Raw genomic sequence first — 19,714 nt, 5'->3', positions numbered from 1 at the left:
GTCTTACACCTTGGCTTTAAAATCAACACATATTCCTACCAAAAGTGGTTGATTGACAACCTGCATTATTAGTTTGCCAGGGAGAAAAAAAATAATATCAGTCTACCAAACTCCTTCAACAGTAAAAGTCAGGGAAGTTGCTAATGACTGGGTTGTGTTGGTGTGTCGACCTTTTTTCGGTACCTTACAGGAAATGGTCAGCCAATATTGTACTTAAAAGTTTTTCCTTATTTTTTAGGGGTGCTGGGACAAAGTTTATGGGTGCTTATCCCCTAAAAATGGGCTACAGAGAGCCTATGGTACAAACAGAGGACCGAAAGAGCCTTTTTCTGTCTCAGGGTCTCAGGACAGTTGTACTGTTGACATGTTTATGGAGCCTGTTTTATTTGTATCGTATATGCAGTAAGCCCAGTCATGATTTAGCACAAATAAGGTAAACCGAAAAAAACATTTGATTTCACATGAACCATCTGTGGAGCCCATTAGTTTTCCATAGCGCAGATGGTTATTGCTTTGTGTTGTGTTACAAATCTGCTCAGGTACATATACAAGTACACAAGGAAGGAATGCTGTAATGAGAAATGTGCTGTAAACCTGACAGGCTCAGCCCTACCAGAGCACTGTAACTCACTCTAACTATATTAAGGCTCACTCTCACCAATCTGGACAATAATTCACTGGCAGATCTATAGGCCCATTTTGCACCAACAAACTTCAACGCCAATCACCAGTCGGACGAAGTTACTGACCAGCTGGCAAAAAAACAAAAAGCAAACATTTGGGCATGTAGCAAATTAAGACTCAGTTATTTCCCTCCAGAGTTGGTGGAGAGGAAACTAAAATATTGTACCAACATTGGACTAACATTTGCCAGCTGGCTAGAAATAAACTGAAATGGTGTTCATTGTAAAGTGTCGTGTCCAATACTCTCCACTGCCACTAACATGTCAGGCAAATCCAATTTTGCAAGTATTTCTCAGGGAGATGTTAATATTCTTTACCAAAGCCACGGTTATACCTCAGTAATTCTTGGCGTGCAGATCTAGGCTCTGTTCTCATGTCAGTATGCACAGAAGGAACAAACGTTCTCAGAGCTGTGAATCCTTAATACACAGATGGCCTTTTCTTTTTCTTTCATTTAGTTGTTTCCTAGTGGAAATATGTTTCCTGAACCACCTACATAGCACATTTTTATTTCTTTGTGTCTAGTGGTTCTGCAGAGACTTTGATTCATTTGTAATTAAACACTGCGATATCCTTAGATGACTGTAATTCTTCAAAGTGATAAATAGAAGTTGGGGAAAAATGAATGAAAACCCACGCGATTACTCTTCCACACACCCGTCGCACCACTTACTGTAAATAAGTCTTGCGTTGTGCGAGCGAGTCTGAATGCTCCATAGCGTCCACCCGACGGCCTTCTACAGACATGAGTTGTTAGGCAGTTGCCCTCGAAGGCAAAACCTGAAGTGTCACCTAACATGACGTATGTGGCCTTTGCTGCCTGACCAGTAAATTGCGGTTCGACACTGAAACGCCACCGCAAAAGATCAGATCTTTCAGAATTTTGAAAATCCGCTGTCAGTGCTAACGAGTATTCGCCGTTGCTCCGTGTCAACGCGGTGACAGGTCCCGGTGTACCTGCTCCTCTGGGTGTTAATGTGGAACCGGATCTAGGGCCCAATTCTGTCAATTGGGGAGCCTTCACACAGGAATCCTCAGTGCCCCATTGGCGCTGGGATCAGATATGCTGGGGAAACTTTGGTAAAGTTCCATTCTGTGATTTCAGTACAGTGTCTTGTTTTATCGCAGCGTTTCAAGTGACAGGTGTTTATCCAACAATCTGCCACCCACCCTCTGTTTTGTTTTTGCGAACTGTGACAGAAAACATGCAGCCTTCTTCTTCTTCTTCTTCTTCCTCCGCCCTGTCAACATGTTCATCTTCCATTTCTCTGAGTTGACAAAGTTGAACCCTTTTAGAACCCTTAGTTTAGTTTAGTTTAGTTTATTTGCGCACATGTTTAAAATACAAAGTACAGAATAAAAAATAAGACGTTTGTGTGTGAAATGATAATATCACGCTAAAGTTGACTGATTAAATAGTTTTTCATTAGGTCTTTGAAGTTTAACAGTGCTTTAAGATGAAGGTCTTCAACATTTTTCAGGTCAAGGACCCCAAACTGATGAGAGATTAGGGACCCACTACCTACTATATGTGCTCCATATTAAAGTCAGCCTGGTGCTATTTATAAATATTCATTATTTTCATCATTTTGCATTCAAATAATAAAGTATTAAGCTATTCTAATAATGCACAGGTGCAAATATTCTTCTTGTAAATTCCAATTTAAATTCCAATGTGCATCAGTAGGGTGGTCATGCAACTGCCATAAACATGACCCCCTAGGGGTCGCAGACCCCCTATTGAAGACCTATGCTTTAAGAGATGGTGGCAGATTGTTCCAAAGAGGTGGTCCTCTGTAACGCTAGAACTAAGGATGTCCGGCATAAGAGGCGATGATTGTCTTTAAACTGTCTAGTGGAATTACACTGAGTATTTGATGAAGAAAAAGAGAAAGTTTTGACAAACCATGTACTAAATGAATACATTTATACATAAATACACAAATTTGGTATTTGTTCATGTCGTAGATTGATAAAAGTTTGTATCTTCTAAATAAAGAAGCTGAAGGGTTGATGGCTAATCCTTCTCAGAGATCTTTTTTGAGCTGATAACATCTTATTGAGATAGGTAGCACATGTAGCACTCCAAACTGAATCACAACACATAATATGAGGATTAATTAAAGCGCAGCACAAGGTTAGATGACAAGAATGATTTATCAGTGAGCGAACTGTATTCAGGACACCAATTGATTTTCATTGTCTTGTTATATACTTGTTAACTTCTCCTCAAATTTGATGTGGGAAACTTGAATTAATACCTTATTGTTCAAGACAATTTGGGCATTCTGTGATGAATGAGCTGTCGTGTATTGTTGAAGTTGCTTGGTCAGCCCAAAGGAAACCACGAGCTTATCTGTGTAATGAAAAGAATCGGCCACGTCTCAGGGCTTTTGTCAGTATGCCGCACATGAAATATTGCGTCAATGCCCCGCGGCAACGTTCATTGAAAACTTGCCAGCAGGGGATTTTGTGTTTGTGAACAATTTCCAGAACCAGCAACACAAGCCTCAGTCAAGAAGTTAGTTTTTCTGTATTAGAGAAAATAGGCTAATGCGACAAAGATGTGTTTTTATCTGCTTCCTTTTGCATTGAGGAAGGCAAAAAAAAAAAAAAAAATGGGTCAGAGCGTTGCACGATCAAATCCCTGTTTGTTCTGTACTCGTTTGTCTGCCTCTCGTTAGTGGTAAATCTGGATCATTAAGTTTCATTTCAGGCTGTAAGAAAGATTTCTGCACATGAAATGGAAGATGTGGGGAGACTTATTGTAGACTCAGAAGATGATTTTTATTGTGGTAAGGGGGAGCGGTAGGGGAGGGGGGCAGGGCGTCGCTCTCTAGTGGCTGTGTTAGCGCGAGGAGTCGGTAATGAGCGAGCAACTTCACACAGAACCTAGATGGAGAAGGGAAGATAGAGGACAGAAACAATGTACGAGGCAGAGATTGATGATGCTGCTCTTCATCTCATTTTCCTGCGCAAGGACCGATGTGGCGGGGCCGGCAGCCCGAGGTGCAACAGCGCAGATCCTCCTCCTCCTCATTCCAGAAAGAGGACTGTGATGTGAAACGATACTAATCTTATTTCAAAGGCTGAAGAGGACGTATTAGACAGCATTTGCATGATTAATGACGACTAAAGCATTTTATTACTAGAGAAATTAAATATTCGGTTTGACTGTTGCATCTAATTCGGCAAATACTTTTCAAATGCCTGGCAAAAAAAAAAAAAAAAAAAATGGATGAACAATGGATAGTTTTTCTTTTTTTTATTATTCCCACCCATAAATTGCTGAATGTGTTAATTTAACCTCCTGAGACCTGAGCTTTTGTCGCCAATGTGTAACAAAATCTAAAACTATTTATTTTAATACGTGAACATGGCTGAGCAAAGGCAAAGACGGAATTGCAAACCATATCCCAACGTCCTCAAACGAGTACTTGCTAATTAGCGGCATCATAGCTCGTTAAAATCTGTGCAAATTTCGACCATAGAATTTGATGAGGGTTTGCACATTGTCTACTTTTGTCTCGTGATTGGCTGCAGAACGAAAAACTTAACGTCCCCACATGAGGACGCAGGGTCTCGGGAGGTTAAAGCCTGATATAGTTTCCGATCAAAGTAAAGTATGATCTGTCTGTCATGTAACTTAAGAGTACAAGCTGAGCTACATGAGCTGTGAGTGACACTGAAATTGTTTTTATTTTATATCACAAAATGAAAACAGGCCGATATTATTGGCTGCTTCAATGCTGTGTTATCTTTAACTGAAGGATTTACTGAGCAGCCTGCGAACACAGCTGAGCTCCGTAGCAGTCCTCCGTGTATGAGTGAAGAAACTGCATAATAGGTGAAAGAGCCTTGTTGTGGCATGAAACGAGAGGCGTGACGCCGCTTCTCTTGTTGCGTGCAGAAACATACACAGTAGTACACTCTTAAACCTTTGAGCTTCAGCTATTTAAAGCCAGTGCGCCTCTTTTTCTTGTGATTTTACTTTACTTGTACCGCCTGTGAAGATGTGCGCTGTGGCTCTGGCAGTTCATGTCATTTTTACAGTCATAATTACCCCGTATCTGAGGCGCCTCTCAATCTGTCCTGGCAGTTAGCATATCCCCACAGGCTTAGCAAAACTGCAGGAGAGACAGTGCTCTGATTTTGTGTCTCATTAACACATTCATAGAGATATTAATCTCCCATCAGGCGTGGCTCAACCCGGAGCACATTGTTGGGATTCAGTCGAGGGGAAAATGATTTGCTTGCGCCTGTGCTGAAGGGGCACGCTGGAGCCGAGTGGCGTGCGGAGAGAGGCAACACCTGACGTGTCAGATGTGTAGACGTCCCAGTTATTTTTATATGACAAGAGCAGAAAACGGTTACTTGTAGTTCAGCTGTGTTGCTGCTGTCGTCTTCTGCTGGTGATTCCTGCCTTGACATTACAGATGATGCACAATTCTCTCTTCATGATTAGACAGTTCAAGAAAAAATTAGCCATGCACAGTCGTCTTCTTAAAGCATTTGATGGCACACCGTAGACCACGATTGTTTTACTTTTACGTGGACAAGGAGTTTGACAGTTTAAAACGAGTAGAATAATGTGAGTGCGCCCGTGCAAGCACTCAAGCTTTAACTGCCCCCGATCTAAAAAAGACTACATAAAGACAGTAATGAACGCTATAACTCATTCGACTGTTCTTGCTGAGCCATCCGCTTGAAACCGAGGTCTCTAACTAAGGCTAATGTTTTCTGTTCCATCTTCAGGTGAGTGAGAACGCTAAGAAGGACCTCAAGGACGGCCTGGCTCTCTACAACTCAGAAAACAACATAGGCCTGCGAAACGCCTGGAACATAATCCAGGCAGAGGTAGGTCGGCCGACCTCAGCGTTAATGTTTATTCGCTAAAACAATCACATAAAATGCGAAGTTGCACTGAATTATTTCAGATAATGTATTTCCTGGCTTGTAGTCGTGGCATTAATGTGACATTAAAAATCCAAATTGGCTGTTTAACTACACTTCATTCCATTATTGCAGTCCTCTAGAGCAAAAGGGACTAATTACAACACTTTTTTCCATTAAAGTTTGTTTGAGGTCTCCCTGGACTAATTCGAAGCGTTAACTAATCATGTTTCTGCTGTGTGTGTGTTTGTCGTTAACAGTGGAAGTGCTGCGGGGTGATAGCGTACACCGATTGGCACGATGCTCTGAAGGAGCAGGTAGTTCCTGACCGCTGCTGCCAGGAGCACTACCAGAACTGTGGCCGTAACTCCACCAACATGTTCTGGAGCAGGGTGAGTTGAATTGAGCTGTAACTATATTATTTATATATGATTTTTAGCGATTGACAGAGTGGGAGGAAGTACACAGATCCTTTACATGAATAAAGGTACTAACACAATTTAATTGAATTAATTTAATTTCATTACAAGTAAATGTTCCGCATGAAAAATCTTACTACTTATATAGCTTTATATAAATGAACAGCAGATACATCAGCGGGTTCATCAAATGGTTATTTGTATCCATTTAATTATTTATTTTTTAATTTTTTGGTGAGATTTAAGAGGGAAACAGTCTTTGGTAGAAATGTGAGAAATGTGACCCTGCGCTAGGTGTCTGAAGACATCTTTAACTCTGTAATGCTGTAATTTAAAAGTTTGTTATCCGTGGTGTTAAATCGATACGACAACATACGATACTTAACAATAAGATACGATACGATACAGTACGGTACCGTACGGTACGGTACGATACGATACGATAATGTACGATACTTAACAATAAGATACGATACCATATAATAAGGTTAGGTACGATACCATATGATACCATACGACATAGTAAGATAACATGAGGTACGATACCATATGATACCATACTCTACAATAATATAATGATACAATACGATACTGTAAGGTAAGGTACGATACCATATGATACCATACAACATGATATGACTTTATGGTACGATAAGGTAAAGTATGACATCATACGAAACCTAACGACACATTATGATACAATGGCATACAGTACGATACCATACATTGATCCTTTATTTATCCCCAGTGGGGAAATTTGCAGCATTGCAGCAGCAGACAGTTTAAAGGACAGTGCACACAGGAAATAAAAAAGTAAACATGAAATAAATACAAATAACTGATAATTAAATGCAACATAATTTGTACGTAGGATTATTGCACATGAGTCAATTAAAGATACGTAAACCCACAGTAAGTTATTGCACAGATTGTAAAGATGTTGCAGTGATGAGGTTGTCCAGACTGTGTGTGGTCTGCTGGGAGCAGGAAGGAAGGACCTGAGGTAACGCCATGAACAGGATGACACTGGTTTTTCCATCAGGGATGACAGCTTTGCTATCATCCTCCAATCTATCAATGCAAACTGAAATGTAGTGGCAGTTCAGACTCTGACTTCTGCAAAGTGTCTTGGGACAATGTGGATTGTTATCGACGCTACATAAATAAAACTGAAATGGAAAAAATAATTGAAATGAGGTGGCACGAAACGGAAGGTACATCAGAAATAATTCAAACCTTTTGAATACAGTAAGCTACTCGAGGAAACGGATGCAGAGCAATTACAAAGAGATGCAATATGACGGGAAAAAAAGAGACTAACAGACAAAATGTCAACAAAGGCTCACAGACTCTACAAAGAAATGCAAAATGATCTCAGCGGGATGCAAAACAACTACAGGCAAGAAGTGACTACAGAGGGATTCGAAATGTGCACATTGATACGGCACAACCAAAAGTTACACAAAATGGCCGCGTGGAGATGCAAAACGACTGCGAGGGCAAAAGAGTGTGACTACAAAGCGTAAAACACCAGACGACTACAAAGAGACGGCAACAACAAATGCATGATCTTGTTCCTGTTCCCGTGTAGACATTAGACACTTTATTGTCATAGTGGGAACGCATCAAGATTATGTTTGGTGACAACAACAAAACAAAGTAATAACCAAACCAAAAAATACATTAAATAGCAAATCGAACAGATCAGTATTTTTTAGTGCACAGTACATCTATAACATGTTTCATGTTATATGTAAAATCCTTGAATATGCATGGATTTAATCTTAGGTCTTCAACAGGCAGTCCGCAGCCCCTAGGGGATCTGCAGGGGTACTGCAGGGGGGGTCGCAAATATTTTTTAATTTTCTCCCACAATTTAAATTTCTATAGCTTAATACTGAATGCAAAATGATAATAATAATGTATATTTATAAAGAGCGCTAGACTGAGTTTAATATAGAACACATGTAGAAGGTTCGGGAGGGTCCCTACTTAATCTCTCCATCAAGACACTTGATTTAAATTATAATTGTGTTGTGCTAATATGTTGATACACGAGGAAAATATAATTTAAGAATTTTACTAATCCTTAATCTCAGCTTTAATCGCAGCTTTAGAGTTTCCCTCTTGTTGCTTAATTCTAATCACAATGTGTTGTTTTTTTTCTATTATACATGAGACAACAGCCTCTTTTTGCTCCCCCCCCCCCCCAAAGTCCTTGCAGCACAATATTCATTACAGCCCTAATCTGCTATTGGTCTGGCATGTGGTTTGTTAGCAGGTCCAAAGTAGAGGATTAAAAGATGTAATGTAATTGCCAAAACGAGAGTAGACGGGGACGGAGCCGGCCCATTCCGAGAGCTCGTGTGTAATCCTGCCCGGAGGAGACGGCCACACGTTATGTAGTTTTAGTTTTACTTGCTGCCTCAGCATCCACTCTCATGAAGGGGGCACCGCTTCGCAGCTGAAGCCCCCATTAAGTCCTTGCCCTTACTTCTCTGGCAGTGAGAGACCTTTGAGTGAACCCGTGCTGGGATGCTATTCAGAGCACGATTAGGGCACGCGCCCGTTCGTGTGTCCCATTAGTCTGCATATGAGAGTCGTCATTCATGAGTAATTCACTTGTTTTAACACCTAACCTGAAAGCCACCCATCCGACGGCATGTCTCTTGTGGAAGGAAAGCGTTTCTTTTTTTTTTTTTTTTGTGGATAACTGTGAACTGGATGGTTGAGTTTGCAAGTGACATGATCCCGCTGCTGTACCGAAAAAGTACATTTTTAGCACCATCTTAACAAGATTGTCTTCCATTTCAGGGCTGCTTCGAGAAAGTAGAGGAGTGGTTGGGTGATAACAAGCACCTCCTGGGAACCATAGGCATGGTCATCTTGGTAGTGCAGGTAGGAGGCTTAATGATTCATACAGTTCTCTTGCTTTCATTTCCCCTTTTAGATTCTCTTTTTTGCTTTCTGATTGTATGACTGGAAACATGTTTAAAAATGCATGCAAAACATTTGCATAAAGCAGCCTCTGCACCTCCATCCTCCATCCATCTCACTTCTCAGAGAAAGACCCGAGGCCTGTGCTCAGTGGGCGTTCAGGGCACCCACACATCTTAAAATATGTTGGATGTCCTTGTCTTATGCACCCTGATCCTGTCTGGAAGAATCAAAGCTCGCTGGCCGTGTGCCAGGCAGGACGTAATCGGGTCTAAGATACTGAATGTAAAGCAGCAGGTACAGATTAAAGACTCTCCAGTGAGAGGTGGTAAGTGTTCCTCTTGTGGTAGAATTTCTCCTAAACTCTGCTTCACGTCTGGCCTTCTTTACACATTAAGTGTCTCGCTTTTATCATTGGAATATATTTGAGTAAAATAGCCTTCAAACTGAACAAAGCCAAACCTATTTCTCCTGTGCGTTTGCAGATTTATTCAGTCCAGTCAGACAGCATATCAGCCTTACAGATGTTCACTCTAGTTAGCTGGCACCATGTGAAAATCATACATTACATCTGTTTTACTACCTAGATTCTTACTGATCTCATCTCCCTCTAAGAGATCTCTAGAGCACTCTTGTTACCTCTGTACTTCAGTCCTCCAGTCTGTCTTTGTTCCTGCAGTCTCTGTGCAATTAGCAGAGGGATGAGCGTTGAAGTGGAAACTGCATAAACTCTTCTTTTTTCTTGGTAAGCGTGTCAGTAACCCGGGGAAGTGAGAACGTCGTGACAGTTAAACTGACTTTACCGTCCTAGGGCGTGACTGAGTGAGTGTGAAGCACTGTGGCAACCTGCAGAGGGTCTTTGATATAGGCCGCGTCCACACGTCCACTTGGCGTCGTGTCAAGTATTTCTCCGTAAATGCCGATCCACTGCAAAACCACATCTAGTTGTAGAAAGGTTGTAGGACATATCCCAGGCCGATGCATAGTGCTGTTTCTGCCAGAGACCTCAGCGCCAGAAAAAGAAGAAAAAGAAGAGGCAGAGCGTGAGCATCAATCTTGCACGCCGTATAATCCTTTTTAGCTCATGGAAGTGGTGAAGCAACAGTATATATTGGACCTAGCCACCCAACTAGGGTCAATACCTGATGCAGCGCCGTCACAAGCCTGTAGTCCACCACTGATGTTGTTGTTGTTGTAAGAGGTCGGGGGCTAGAGGGTCGTATTTCTTTTTCACTGTGGGTCCTGGATTCCAAAGGATGCGGTTCCAGTCTCAGGAAGATCTGGTTTCGTCACTGACAGCCGGCACAACTGTGCAAGACCTAAAAGACCTTTCACCCAAAAATGGGATTCGTGTAAACGTGGAATCAATTTGCACCTTCTGAAACGAAGGTTTTCACACTACACTTTGTAAATTCCCTGTTTGGGGATGTAGGTCCACATGAATGAATGCCAGGTCCAAAAGTTACCCAGCAGAACATTGTATTGTCACTAGGTGGTCAGTTATTTACTGCTAATGTCAGTCAATCCGTATATGTGCTGCTGCACCGTTTTTTCTCAGACCGTTTCATCCGTACCTCACATTGCTCACAGAGCTTCATTCTCCATATTTTTTCATTTTCCCAGCTTTCAAACTCACGAAGAGTTCTGCCCATTGTCTGTCTCACGTCCACCTCCTGTCCTTTCACGTCCGATAAAGGTTTTACATGCATATTTAAATACACTATCTATCATCCCCAGTGGGCCCCCCTCTTCCTTTTTACTTTTAATGCTTTGAACATTACCTCTTGCTGTATTTCCGTGAATCCCTGGTTCATTTCAAGAAAAATGGCTTGCCCGGAAAGTTTTGAGCTTTGAAAGATTCTGCACGCTTTTGATGTCCGAAGGGAGAGAAGTTCCTGGTATAAGGCCACGCAATCACAAATAAGGGGTTCACTATGCTTTGACAGCATGTATTCACTGCGCGTGAGTGCGCAACGCTTTACGAACACACACACACGTGTGCACCTGCAGATCATTGACAAACAGAAGGCAGATAAAGTCTGACTTTAATTGAAAGGCCTCTGTCCTCTGATCCGTGTGGCAGGTAGGAAGAGTCCATAGAAAGACCCCGAGCTGTCGGATTAGCAAGTCAGAGGACACGACGACGAAGAGCACCATGAAAGGATGGATCCCTCCAACGTTATATAATAGCCAGAGGCACTTAGAGCCGCTTTATGAAAGATTTAGACGAGCAGCGTACATGACAGTCTTTGGCAAAAGCCAGTATGGATATCTTCACTCACCACGGATACAAAGATTTCAGCAATATTTATGTATTCTTAAGCACTGGATGATTGAGCTGTGAGGACTCCTTCAGGGGGGTTGGTGGCTGTCATGCTTCCTCACTCAGACTGAATGAAGAAGGCAGCGAAAAACTTTCAGTGCCCGTCAAAGCGTTGCAGATGAGCCACATGTAAATAACTGGGTTGGTTCTGAAGCAGTTTTTCATCGGTCCTAACTCCCGTCTCAGCTGCATGTTTACCTCCAAACGGTGCCTCGTGTGTTGATTGGCAGCGGCTTAAAGTGGCATTTTCCTCTCTGAAGCAGCTCGGTGAGTTAGGTTTTATTGAAACTAAAGGAGAATCAGCAGCTTTACCCGCATAATCACACACCATAGGAATCCCCCAGCGGAGTCCACGCTGCTTTTTCATCAGTATTATTATTATTATTGTTAAAAGCTGCGCACCATGCTGTACTTTGTAGTTTCCCTGCCATCCTAACTTTGCCAGATAATGGTTTTAGGATCAGCCTTGTGACTGCGTTTGATGTGAAAGTATCAGGGGTAATGGAAACTTCAAAGAGATACCAGGCTACTTTGATTCAGTGGCATCTCAATTTACTTCATTGGCTTAATGCTTGCACACGCTGTACGTTTTTTTATTTTCCCCGTCCCAAAGATTCCAGAGCTCGAATTTGAGGGGCCATCCGAGATAAAGAGAACGAACGAAATAATGTGTTGGCGCGGGATTTATTGTGCACGGAATACGGCAGCGCCAGCCCGAGGCGTCAACACCAAGTAGACCACGTGTGCACGAACGTTATAGCGAATGCACCGAGAACATATAGGCGCAAATTCACCCGTCTCCTTCTCGTTTCTTCTGCAGCTCCTGGGCATGGCGTTCTCCATGACACTGTTCCACCACATCCACAGAACGGGGAAGAAGTACGACGCTTAGCCTTGGGCTGAGGCACGGACCCGATGAAGAGGAGCCCCACTCTCGCCTGATGGGATAAGACTCTCGGTTTAAACATCCCTGCTTCCCCCTCACTTAACAACCTCTTCAGAGCATCCTTTTACCCCCGCCCCGCCTTCCCCTCTGCCACCTCCTCCGCCTCCTCATCCTCCTTCCCAGACCAGTCTGTACAGATTCCAGCTGTGTTCCCGCTCTGTTCTGCTATCTCCTCTCACCGTTCATTTTGCCAAAGAGTAACACAACTGGAAGAGAAGGGACACCTACTTTTGGCAAGGAAGAGAATCCCATTGGTCCTCTTGAGTACGCTTTTTTCTTTTTGTTTTTTTGCTTGGACTAACAATTTGCTGGAAGGAAAGAACAGACTCTAAGACAATGAAGACTTTACTAATGGCCACACCCCCTTCCCAGACAAAGAGAATTTATAAAACTCGTGGGTTTTTTTTCTCTCATGTTGATTGAAGTCCCCCTTGTAAATGAAGAAAGATCCAACACGGCATGCTAGTTTTCTACTCCACTGATTTACCCTTGTCTCTAAAAGTTGTTGCCATTTTTTTTGTTTTAAACGTCCTGTAATTCTCTGCGCGCGCGTCGTCTTTTTTGTAATTAAGTCACCAACGCTTGGAAGTGTTGAACCGATCAGTGTGTGTGCGTGTATGTGTGTGTGTATGTGGGGTTTGGTTCTACGAGGACGGGCACAGACGCGTCAGGATGGTTTTCAAAGTTTCACCCATTTTCATTCGGAAAATAAGGATAAGAAAGAACAAAGAAAGTATGATGGAAGAAACCGGAGGAATCACGAGTGGATTTATTTTATTCCGTATTCCGCAGCGTCCTCTGAATAATGAATTGCGAAGCATAAATCTGATCGTGAGCAAACACATATTTTGTGCCACAGAGCGACTCTGTTCCCGTTCCTGTGAGACCATAGCAATGATGTAAAGTGGCTGTTTTATTACAGCTCCGTTAACGCCATCAATTGAAGAGACCTGGGTGATAAAGTTGTCCCTTTGAGAAATAGACGCAGGATGTTGTGTTTTATTACGGCGTCTATAGAAACGGTGAGAAACGAGGAAGAGAAGGGGAAAAAAACGGAGCGCGGAGACATGACATGTTGCCCCTGTATACAGTCAGAGGTGATCAGAGTCTTTCTCTTATTCATTTTGTCCTTCTCAATCCTCCTCTCTGCAGCTGTCACCTCCCCCACCCCCAGTCTCCTTCCTTTGTCAGGAAAAAATGAGTTTCATGCTCCGTTCGTACGCGCAGTGTCACTGCTGACATTCCTGCTCATCACGCAGCTGCACCTCTGGCTCTCGACTCGTCTGGTTTTTACGTAAGCTTCCTTTCCCTTGCAGCCAGCGGAGAAGAGGGAAGGGTGTAGGCAGATCAAAGCTGAGACAGATAGGTATGGCAGCGTGCCCTGTAGGGCGCGCCTGCATGGCTCTGACTCGCTGCAGGAGGACCGAGCATCGGCCTGATAAAAATACCTTCCAGGGCGTCTGCTCGAGGCTTCAGAATCTCAGAAGAGGGACGGATGCACCGTCATAGGATCAGTGTCATTAGGTTATCATCGTTATTGTGTGCTCTCCAAAGTAAATGCAATTATAGGATGGCTACGTCATTTTAACACAGCCTAACGGAGCACACAAAAATAAAACCGCAGTAACGGAGGTTGTTGAGAGGACGCTAGAAATGTCAGTAATAATCCTTCAGTCATTACACAGAGAACAACAAGCTAGTGTTGAATTGGTCTGTTTATTGGGGCCGCAGACTGCATAAAGATGGAACCGCTCCTCAAAAGTGAAGCCAAAGCAAGTAGAGCTCCCCCTGGTGTCTGGCTGCAGTATAGGTCATAAGCTCCGCCTCCTCCATGTTATTGGATGCGTTAAAACGTCACATAATTGCTTTTTCAAAGGGTGGTTTCCGTCATTTTAGCTGGTTTATATGTGCTGATGAATGTCAACACATATGAACCAGAATGATAACGGCGACCACCAGTTGCCATGCCAACCACTCCATAAAGCAAGTACAGTGGACACACCTTCTCATTGAACTGAAGTGAAAGTCCAAACTTTTTTGCTGGTAGCGTATAATCCAACTAGATGAGGTAGAGCAGAGCGTAGTTTTAATTAACAAGTCAGGAGGAAGTTTGGTCTGGTGATCTTTATCACGTGGTTCTACTCTAGGACAGTACTGAAGAAATGGCATCATTTTGGCCGATCCAAGGAAAAAGGTGGTCCATATTTATATACAGTTTATGATTGACCCTGGCGTGAAACTGCAGAAAGTTTGGTTGCATATTAAACACAAAGGAAAGGAGGAGAAGGAATTAACGTCCGTTTAGCTTCTTATGTTCTTTTGCTGCTGCTGCTCCTCTGATTCTTAATTGTCATTAGCTGCCATTTGTCCTTTTTTTTGTTTAGTTTTTTCTGAAATCCATCCATATGTACTGTTCCTTTGCTACATTAGCTGGAATGAGAGTGGCTAGATTTGTGTGAATTACCTTCCTTTTAATTTGGTTCCACCAACTACTTAGCAACTGAATAAAAGTAAAATACCCAAACTACACTTTGATGTTTGGGCAGCAATGTCTTTCCTCCACCGGCTTATGACATATCAACCCATTTAGCAGCAATTACACATCGTAGTTTACCAGACTATGGGCCGTGTGAGGTTTGAAGACGCTGCATTCCCAATTTTACTTCATTAGACGTTCTCCTAATCTGGTGGAATGTTTCCCTGGGAGTATCATCTTTTGATTAGCTTTACGGTCCCTTAATCTGATGGACGTTTTCGGGAAGGCGGGAAAGGGGGGGGGGTTGGTGGATTCTCGTGGAAGCAAAAGATTCAGAGCTGTGATGTGTAGCAGCTCCTCTGGCTGCGATGCACCGCCTGCTCCCGTACGCTCCGACGGGTCCACGGGGGGAGGGCGGCGGGGGGTGGGAACATGACAGCTGCTGATGTACGGCGCAGGCAGGAGCGGTCACATCTCCTCCGCTCGGTTGCCTCCACAAACTCTCTACACTTATTTACTGCCTCGGTCGACACACACACACACACCTGCCGCTGCGTATACAGTAGCCCGCGGGCCCCGACACTGTAGATATACAGCTGTGCTCTTTGGACACCTGTGAGGTATTACGCGCACGCGGGAGGCGTTACAGGAGGGACAGCTTTAACAGTTCTGTAAATTGGGCTGTACTCTGGCCTTCCCTGCGCGTTTTCTTTGTGTTGCTTTGTCTCACGTCAGGTGGAAAAGCAACCAGAGAAAAGGTGGGAGATCAGGGTGGTTGCAGAATGCTGAAGATCCAGCGTCTGTCTCCAGGTCTGACATCACTCCTGTGAGGGCCTGAAAACCCCCCCACCACCCCCCCGGCTGAACCAACATCGTCTCGTCCGTGTCAACTCGTTTCCATGCTTCCGTCTGAGTGAATGTCGAACGCTTGTTTTAACCAAATCTGTTTAATGCTGTTACTTTTGTAGATTTTTTTTTTTTGGTTGTTGCCGTTTTAATGTTTGTTTTTATACGATATACTGTTGTTTCTTGTTGGGTTTTTTTGTTTGTTTTTTTTTTTCTCTCCAGCCCCCAGTCGCCATTTAGCATTTGTTTCTTAGAGGAGGATTAGCCTTTGCTGCGCTCCTCTGCAAGGTGCAAACACGCCTTTCTGTCTTAACACTGCAACAGGGAGTCAAAGCAATTAAGTCAGAGGTGCTAGGGGGACGATTTGGCGTCAGCATCGGGCGAAGCTCACACATACCTGCACTCCTGTCATCGTGCTTCTCTATATTAAGACCTATATGAATTAAATTAGAAAAACCGCCGACGTGGAGCCCGCGATGCTTTTCTTATAGAGCATGATCTATTCATACAGCAGAGCTCGCGTCCCTCCAGTGTATCAGCCCTGTGATGTAAATATGCTCATTTTTACAACTCGCTGTTAAATCTTAAACCACTTCTAATAACGTGGACGTTTTTCTAACGAACCCCCCCCCCCTCTCTGTTCGCTGACAGACGTCACCGTCCACTCATAACGTGTGTCGTGTTTACTGCTTTTTCTGTCTGTTTTTTTTTTTCCTTTCAAGTCCACGAGCAATGTAAATTTTATGTAAATTTGTGCGGTTGTCTGTATGGTTTTCATATTTGATTTGATTTTCATCTCGAAGCAAAAGATTTTTTATTCATGTGACGCCACGTGGACGAACTACCAGCAAGCCATAGGCACGGAGGAGAAAGAATGCAACTAACTGGGTTTTACATTTTTTGGAAACTTTTTGGTTTGTTTGTTTTTCTGTTTTTTTTTTTTCCAATCAGTTTATGTTTTTATGCCTCCCCCCCTCCCTTCCCTCCTCCCCCTCCCCTCCCCTCCCACCCCCCCATGCTAAAGCTGAATATCTGAGCAGTGGAAATGTATGCTCTAGACATGGTGTGTTTGATGTTGTGTTCTGCTGGGTGGCGTTGTCTGATACCTGCCAGCCTTGTCCTGTGGAGTTTTCTGCTACACGTGAAAGCACTCTGAATATCTATACTAGTGGTGCACTTCCTTCTCTTCTAAAATACAACTACTTTTTTTAAATAAAGGAACGAGTGTCACAAAAACCCCACGGTATACCGTACGCTCATTGCCTTTCACGTTTAATGACTCCATGCTCTTCATGTATTCCCTTTCCTTTTCTTTTTTTTTTTATACGTCGCCGTCAGTTTTATGAGCAGCATTTAAACTGTGTTTGACTGTGTTTTCTTTCTTCCCCTCTTTCGTTTGTTTGGGAAGGGCGCGTTTGGAAGCGTTGGCACGAAGAGCAAAGTGAAATGGTGTCAAAACAGGCCCCATGGTGCGTTCGATGAAAGGCATCCCTGCCTCAAAATGGCCTCCTTTTAAAAGAAATAACAAAACCTGAGGGACTGTTGTCCTAAAGAGGCTCAGATGAGCTAATGGTAGTCGGCCAGTCGTTCACAGGGTTTTTTTTTTTTTTCTATAGAACAAAAGGGAGATGATGAAAGTGGGAACCAGCGCCAATTTGTCTCTTGCTTCAGCAGCATGGCGTGAGCAGTATTTTTCTACAGAGCTTGTCCCCCCCCTCTCTTTTTTTTTTTTTTTTTTTTGACGTAATTGTTGTCGGGCCTGTGTGTGATAGTGGAGTTTATTGTGCCATTCCACCCTGGCTTTTTGTTTTACATCACTTCCTTCTATGCAAAAAATATGACCTATTTTAGTCTTTGTACAGATTATTTTGTATGAGTAACATGTACTTAAATAAAGTGAAAAGAATCAACAGTGGATAGTTTTTTATTCTGGTTGTTATTCCAGCATCTCACTGCTTCTTTTTTTATTCATTTAGTTTTTTTCTCCCCCGCCTCCTCTACCAGCGCGGCTCATTTCATTAACCTGAATTTCGAAGGCTTTCGTTTTGATGGGGCGGTTTAGTTTGTTCTCACACAGCATCGCTGTTAATCTGCAGCCGAGGTGATTTTGCAGGTTGTTTGTGCAGCTATCTCATCTCAATCTGTTGTGTTTTTAACTTCACAGCAACACGTTTTTTTGTTTGTTTTTTTATTTGACACAACAGCACGAGTGACTCTGCTGCAGGGTTCCTGCAGCTGAATGTTATTTGCTCTTCTTTCAACATTCAGTTTAACAGATCCGCACTTCTTCAGTTTGCAGGCTTTTTCTTTGTTGTTGTTGTTTCTTTTTTTTTTTTTTTTTTACTGGAATGGTTTTCAGTTTATAGTCGTATCTTGTTAAAGTTTAACTGTTGAGACATATTAATGTCTTCTTGATGTCTCTGGGACGTTGAGTCACTGGAAATTACACGTAAGATCACAGTAGAAGCCGCATCAAAGCTGCCAGGATCTTCATATGTACGTTCTGCACCGTGTCGTGTCACTTCCAGATTGTTTCTGCTTCTTTGAAATCACTAAAACATTCTGTGTATATACATATATATATATATATAGAGAGAGAGGTCTTTACTTACATATGTTCTAAAACAACTTGAAAAAATATCAAACACCAGGACGATACATATAAAAACAAAGCTGTTCTATTTGCATGGAGCTGCAGTAACTCAAGGAAGAAGACAGAGGCTCGACTCCTTCATTCATCGTCAAACTCGGTACGTGGTTGTCTTTGAAAATGTGTTTTTGTTACTTCAGTGAAATGATCAGCTGATGTCATGGTAATATTGTGTAAATGCAGAAATTGCGGCTAGTTTGGCCGCGTTTTAGGTTTTTGCTTTTTCTGTGGTTTGTTGCAAACACTGGGCAACAGAGGTTTGATATGAAACCAGAGACTTTACATTTTGTCTTTATTTCCTATGGCATGAATCTTGGAATTTCGGGTGCACGAAAATGCCAAAACTATCATATATTTTTATATAGGCCAGTGGTTTTCAACATCCTTCAGGCCAAGGATGCTCAAACTGATGCAGAGATTAAGTAGGGACCCCCTACCTACTTTATGTGTTCTATATTAAACTCAGCCTAGTGCTATTTATAAATATACATGATTATTATAATTTTAATAAATAATTACTGAGAAGACTGCAAATTATTTTTGGAAATCATGAAAAGCTGGATTTTTTGGTGTGATGCTAACCAGTCTGAAATCATGAAATCATGCAAATAACTGTTAGTTAGTCCTGATGTGTCCACTGTTTTACTAAAAGAAGAGCCGAATGGCATTTTATTTTTTTAAAGCTTAGTTTATTAACATAAACATTCTCTTAATTCTTCTTCTAACTTGTTCTTCTTTGCAATAAAACAAACCATAAACAACAAGAAAAGCTGGACTTGTCGTTACTCACAGATTATTATGCTGTTATGTTACTGGTCCGGCCCACTTGAGATTGAATTAGGCTGAACTAAAATGAGTCTGTTTTGTTGTTGTTTTTTTCTGGTGTATCGCCCACCTGCTTTTTTTTTTTTTTATGCTGTTTAGTGCTTTGAAAAGATGTTTTCCAGCACATTCACCACCATCCAGCCCCTGCTCCTGAGGGACAAGCTAACAGAAACAGGAGTGGACTCACACCTCATTCCCTGGATGGTGGACTGTCTCACTGGGAGAGCTCAGTGTGTCCGGTTGGGGAACCCTCCTCCCCATGTCCTATTCACCCTCAGACACCTTCGCCTCATGGTGCAAGGCAAACCACCTTCTGTTCGATGCAGCTAAAACCAACTGCAGCCTGTAATCACTAATGGGGAGGGTGTAGAAGTGGTTCAGATCCTGGGTCTACATCTGGATCACAAACTGGACTGCCCGGTGCCCTGTTCTATGCAGGGAAGACGGACACCTCACGGATGGACAAACTGATACAGAGGACAGGCTCTCAGAAACTGAAGTGTTGACAGTATTTACCAGTGACCCTTCTGTCTCATTTCCTTCTAACATCTGAATTCACAATTACAGCTCACACAGAAACTGGAAAGACGTTTCATCACAGTAGACGCTCGTCTGGTTCCGCTGTAACTAGATATAAGGAGTTAAAGGTGGACGACAGAAACCAAAATTCACTCCAACACCAAACAGATTATTTTTTTGATGGCACTGCAGCATC

General features: G+C 42.6%; 1 protein-coding gene across 3 annotated transcripts in view; it reads left to right on the top strand.

Annotated features, from left to right (window-relative positions):
- Positions 1–17,439, top strand: part of tspan9a (tetraspanin 9a) — a 184,228-nt gene extending 166,789 nt beyond the window's left edge. For all 3 annotated transcript variants that reach the window (XM_047596258.1, XM_047596259.1, XM_047596257.1), the window contains 4 exons: positions 5,440–5,541; positions 5,838–5,969; positions 8,811–8,894; positions 12,077–17,439. In XM_047596258.1, coding sequence (XP_047452214.1) covers positions 5,440–5,541; positions 5,838–5,969; positions 8,811–8,894; positions 12,077–12,148 — 390 coding nt within the window. In that variant the 3' untranslated portion in view covers positions 12,149–17,439. The remainder of the gene's footprint in view (positions 1–5,439; positions 5,542–5,837; positions 5,970–8,810; positions 8,895–12,076) is intronic.
- The last annotated feature ends 2,275 nt before the right edge of the window (positions 17,440–19,714 follow it).

The sequence above is a fragment of the Mugil cephalus genome, chromosome 10, assembly GCF_022458985.1.
Source record: "Mugil cephalus isolate CIBA_MC_2020 chromosome 10, CIBA_Mcephalus_1.1, whole genome shotgun sequence".
In the NCBI taxonomy this organism is placed as follows: domain Eukaryota; kingdom Metazoa; phylum Chordata; class Actinopteri; order Mugiliformes; family Mugilidae; genus Mugil; species Mugil cephalus.
Note: the sequence above shows the minus strand (reverse complement) of the source record. Positions and strands in the feature narration are given on the sequence as shown.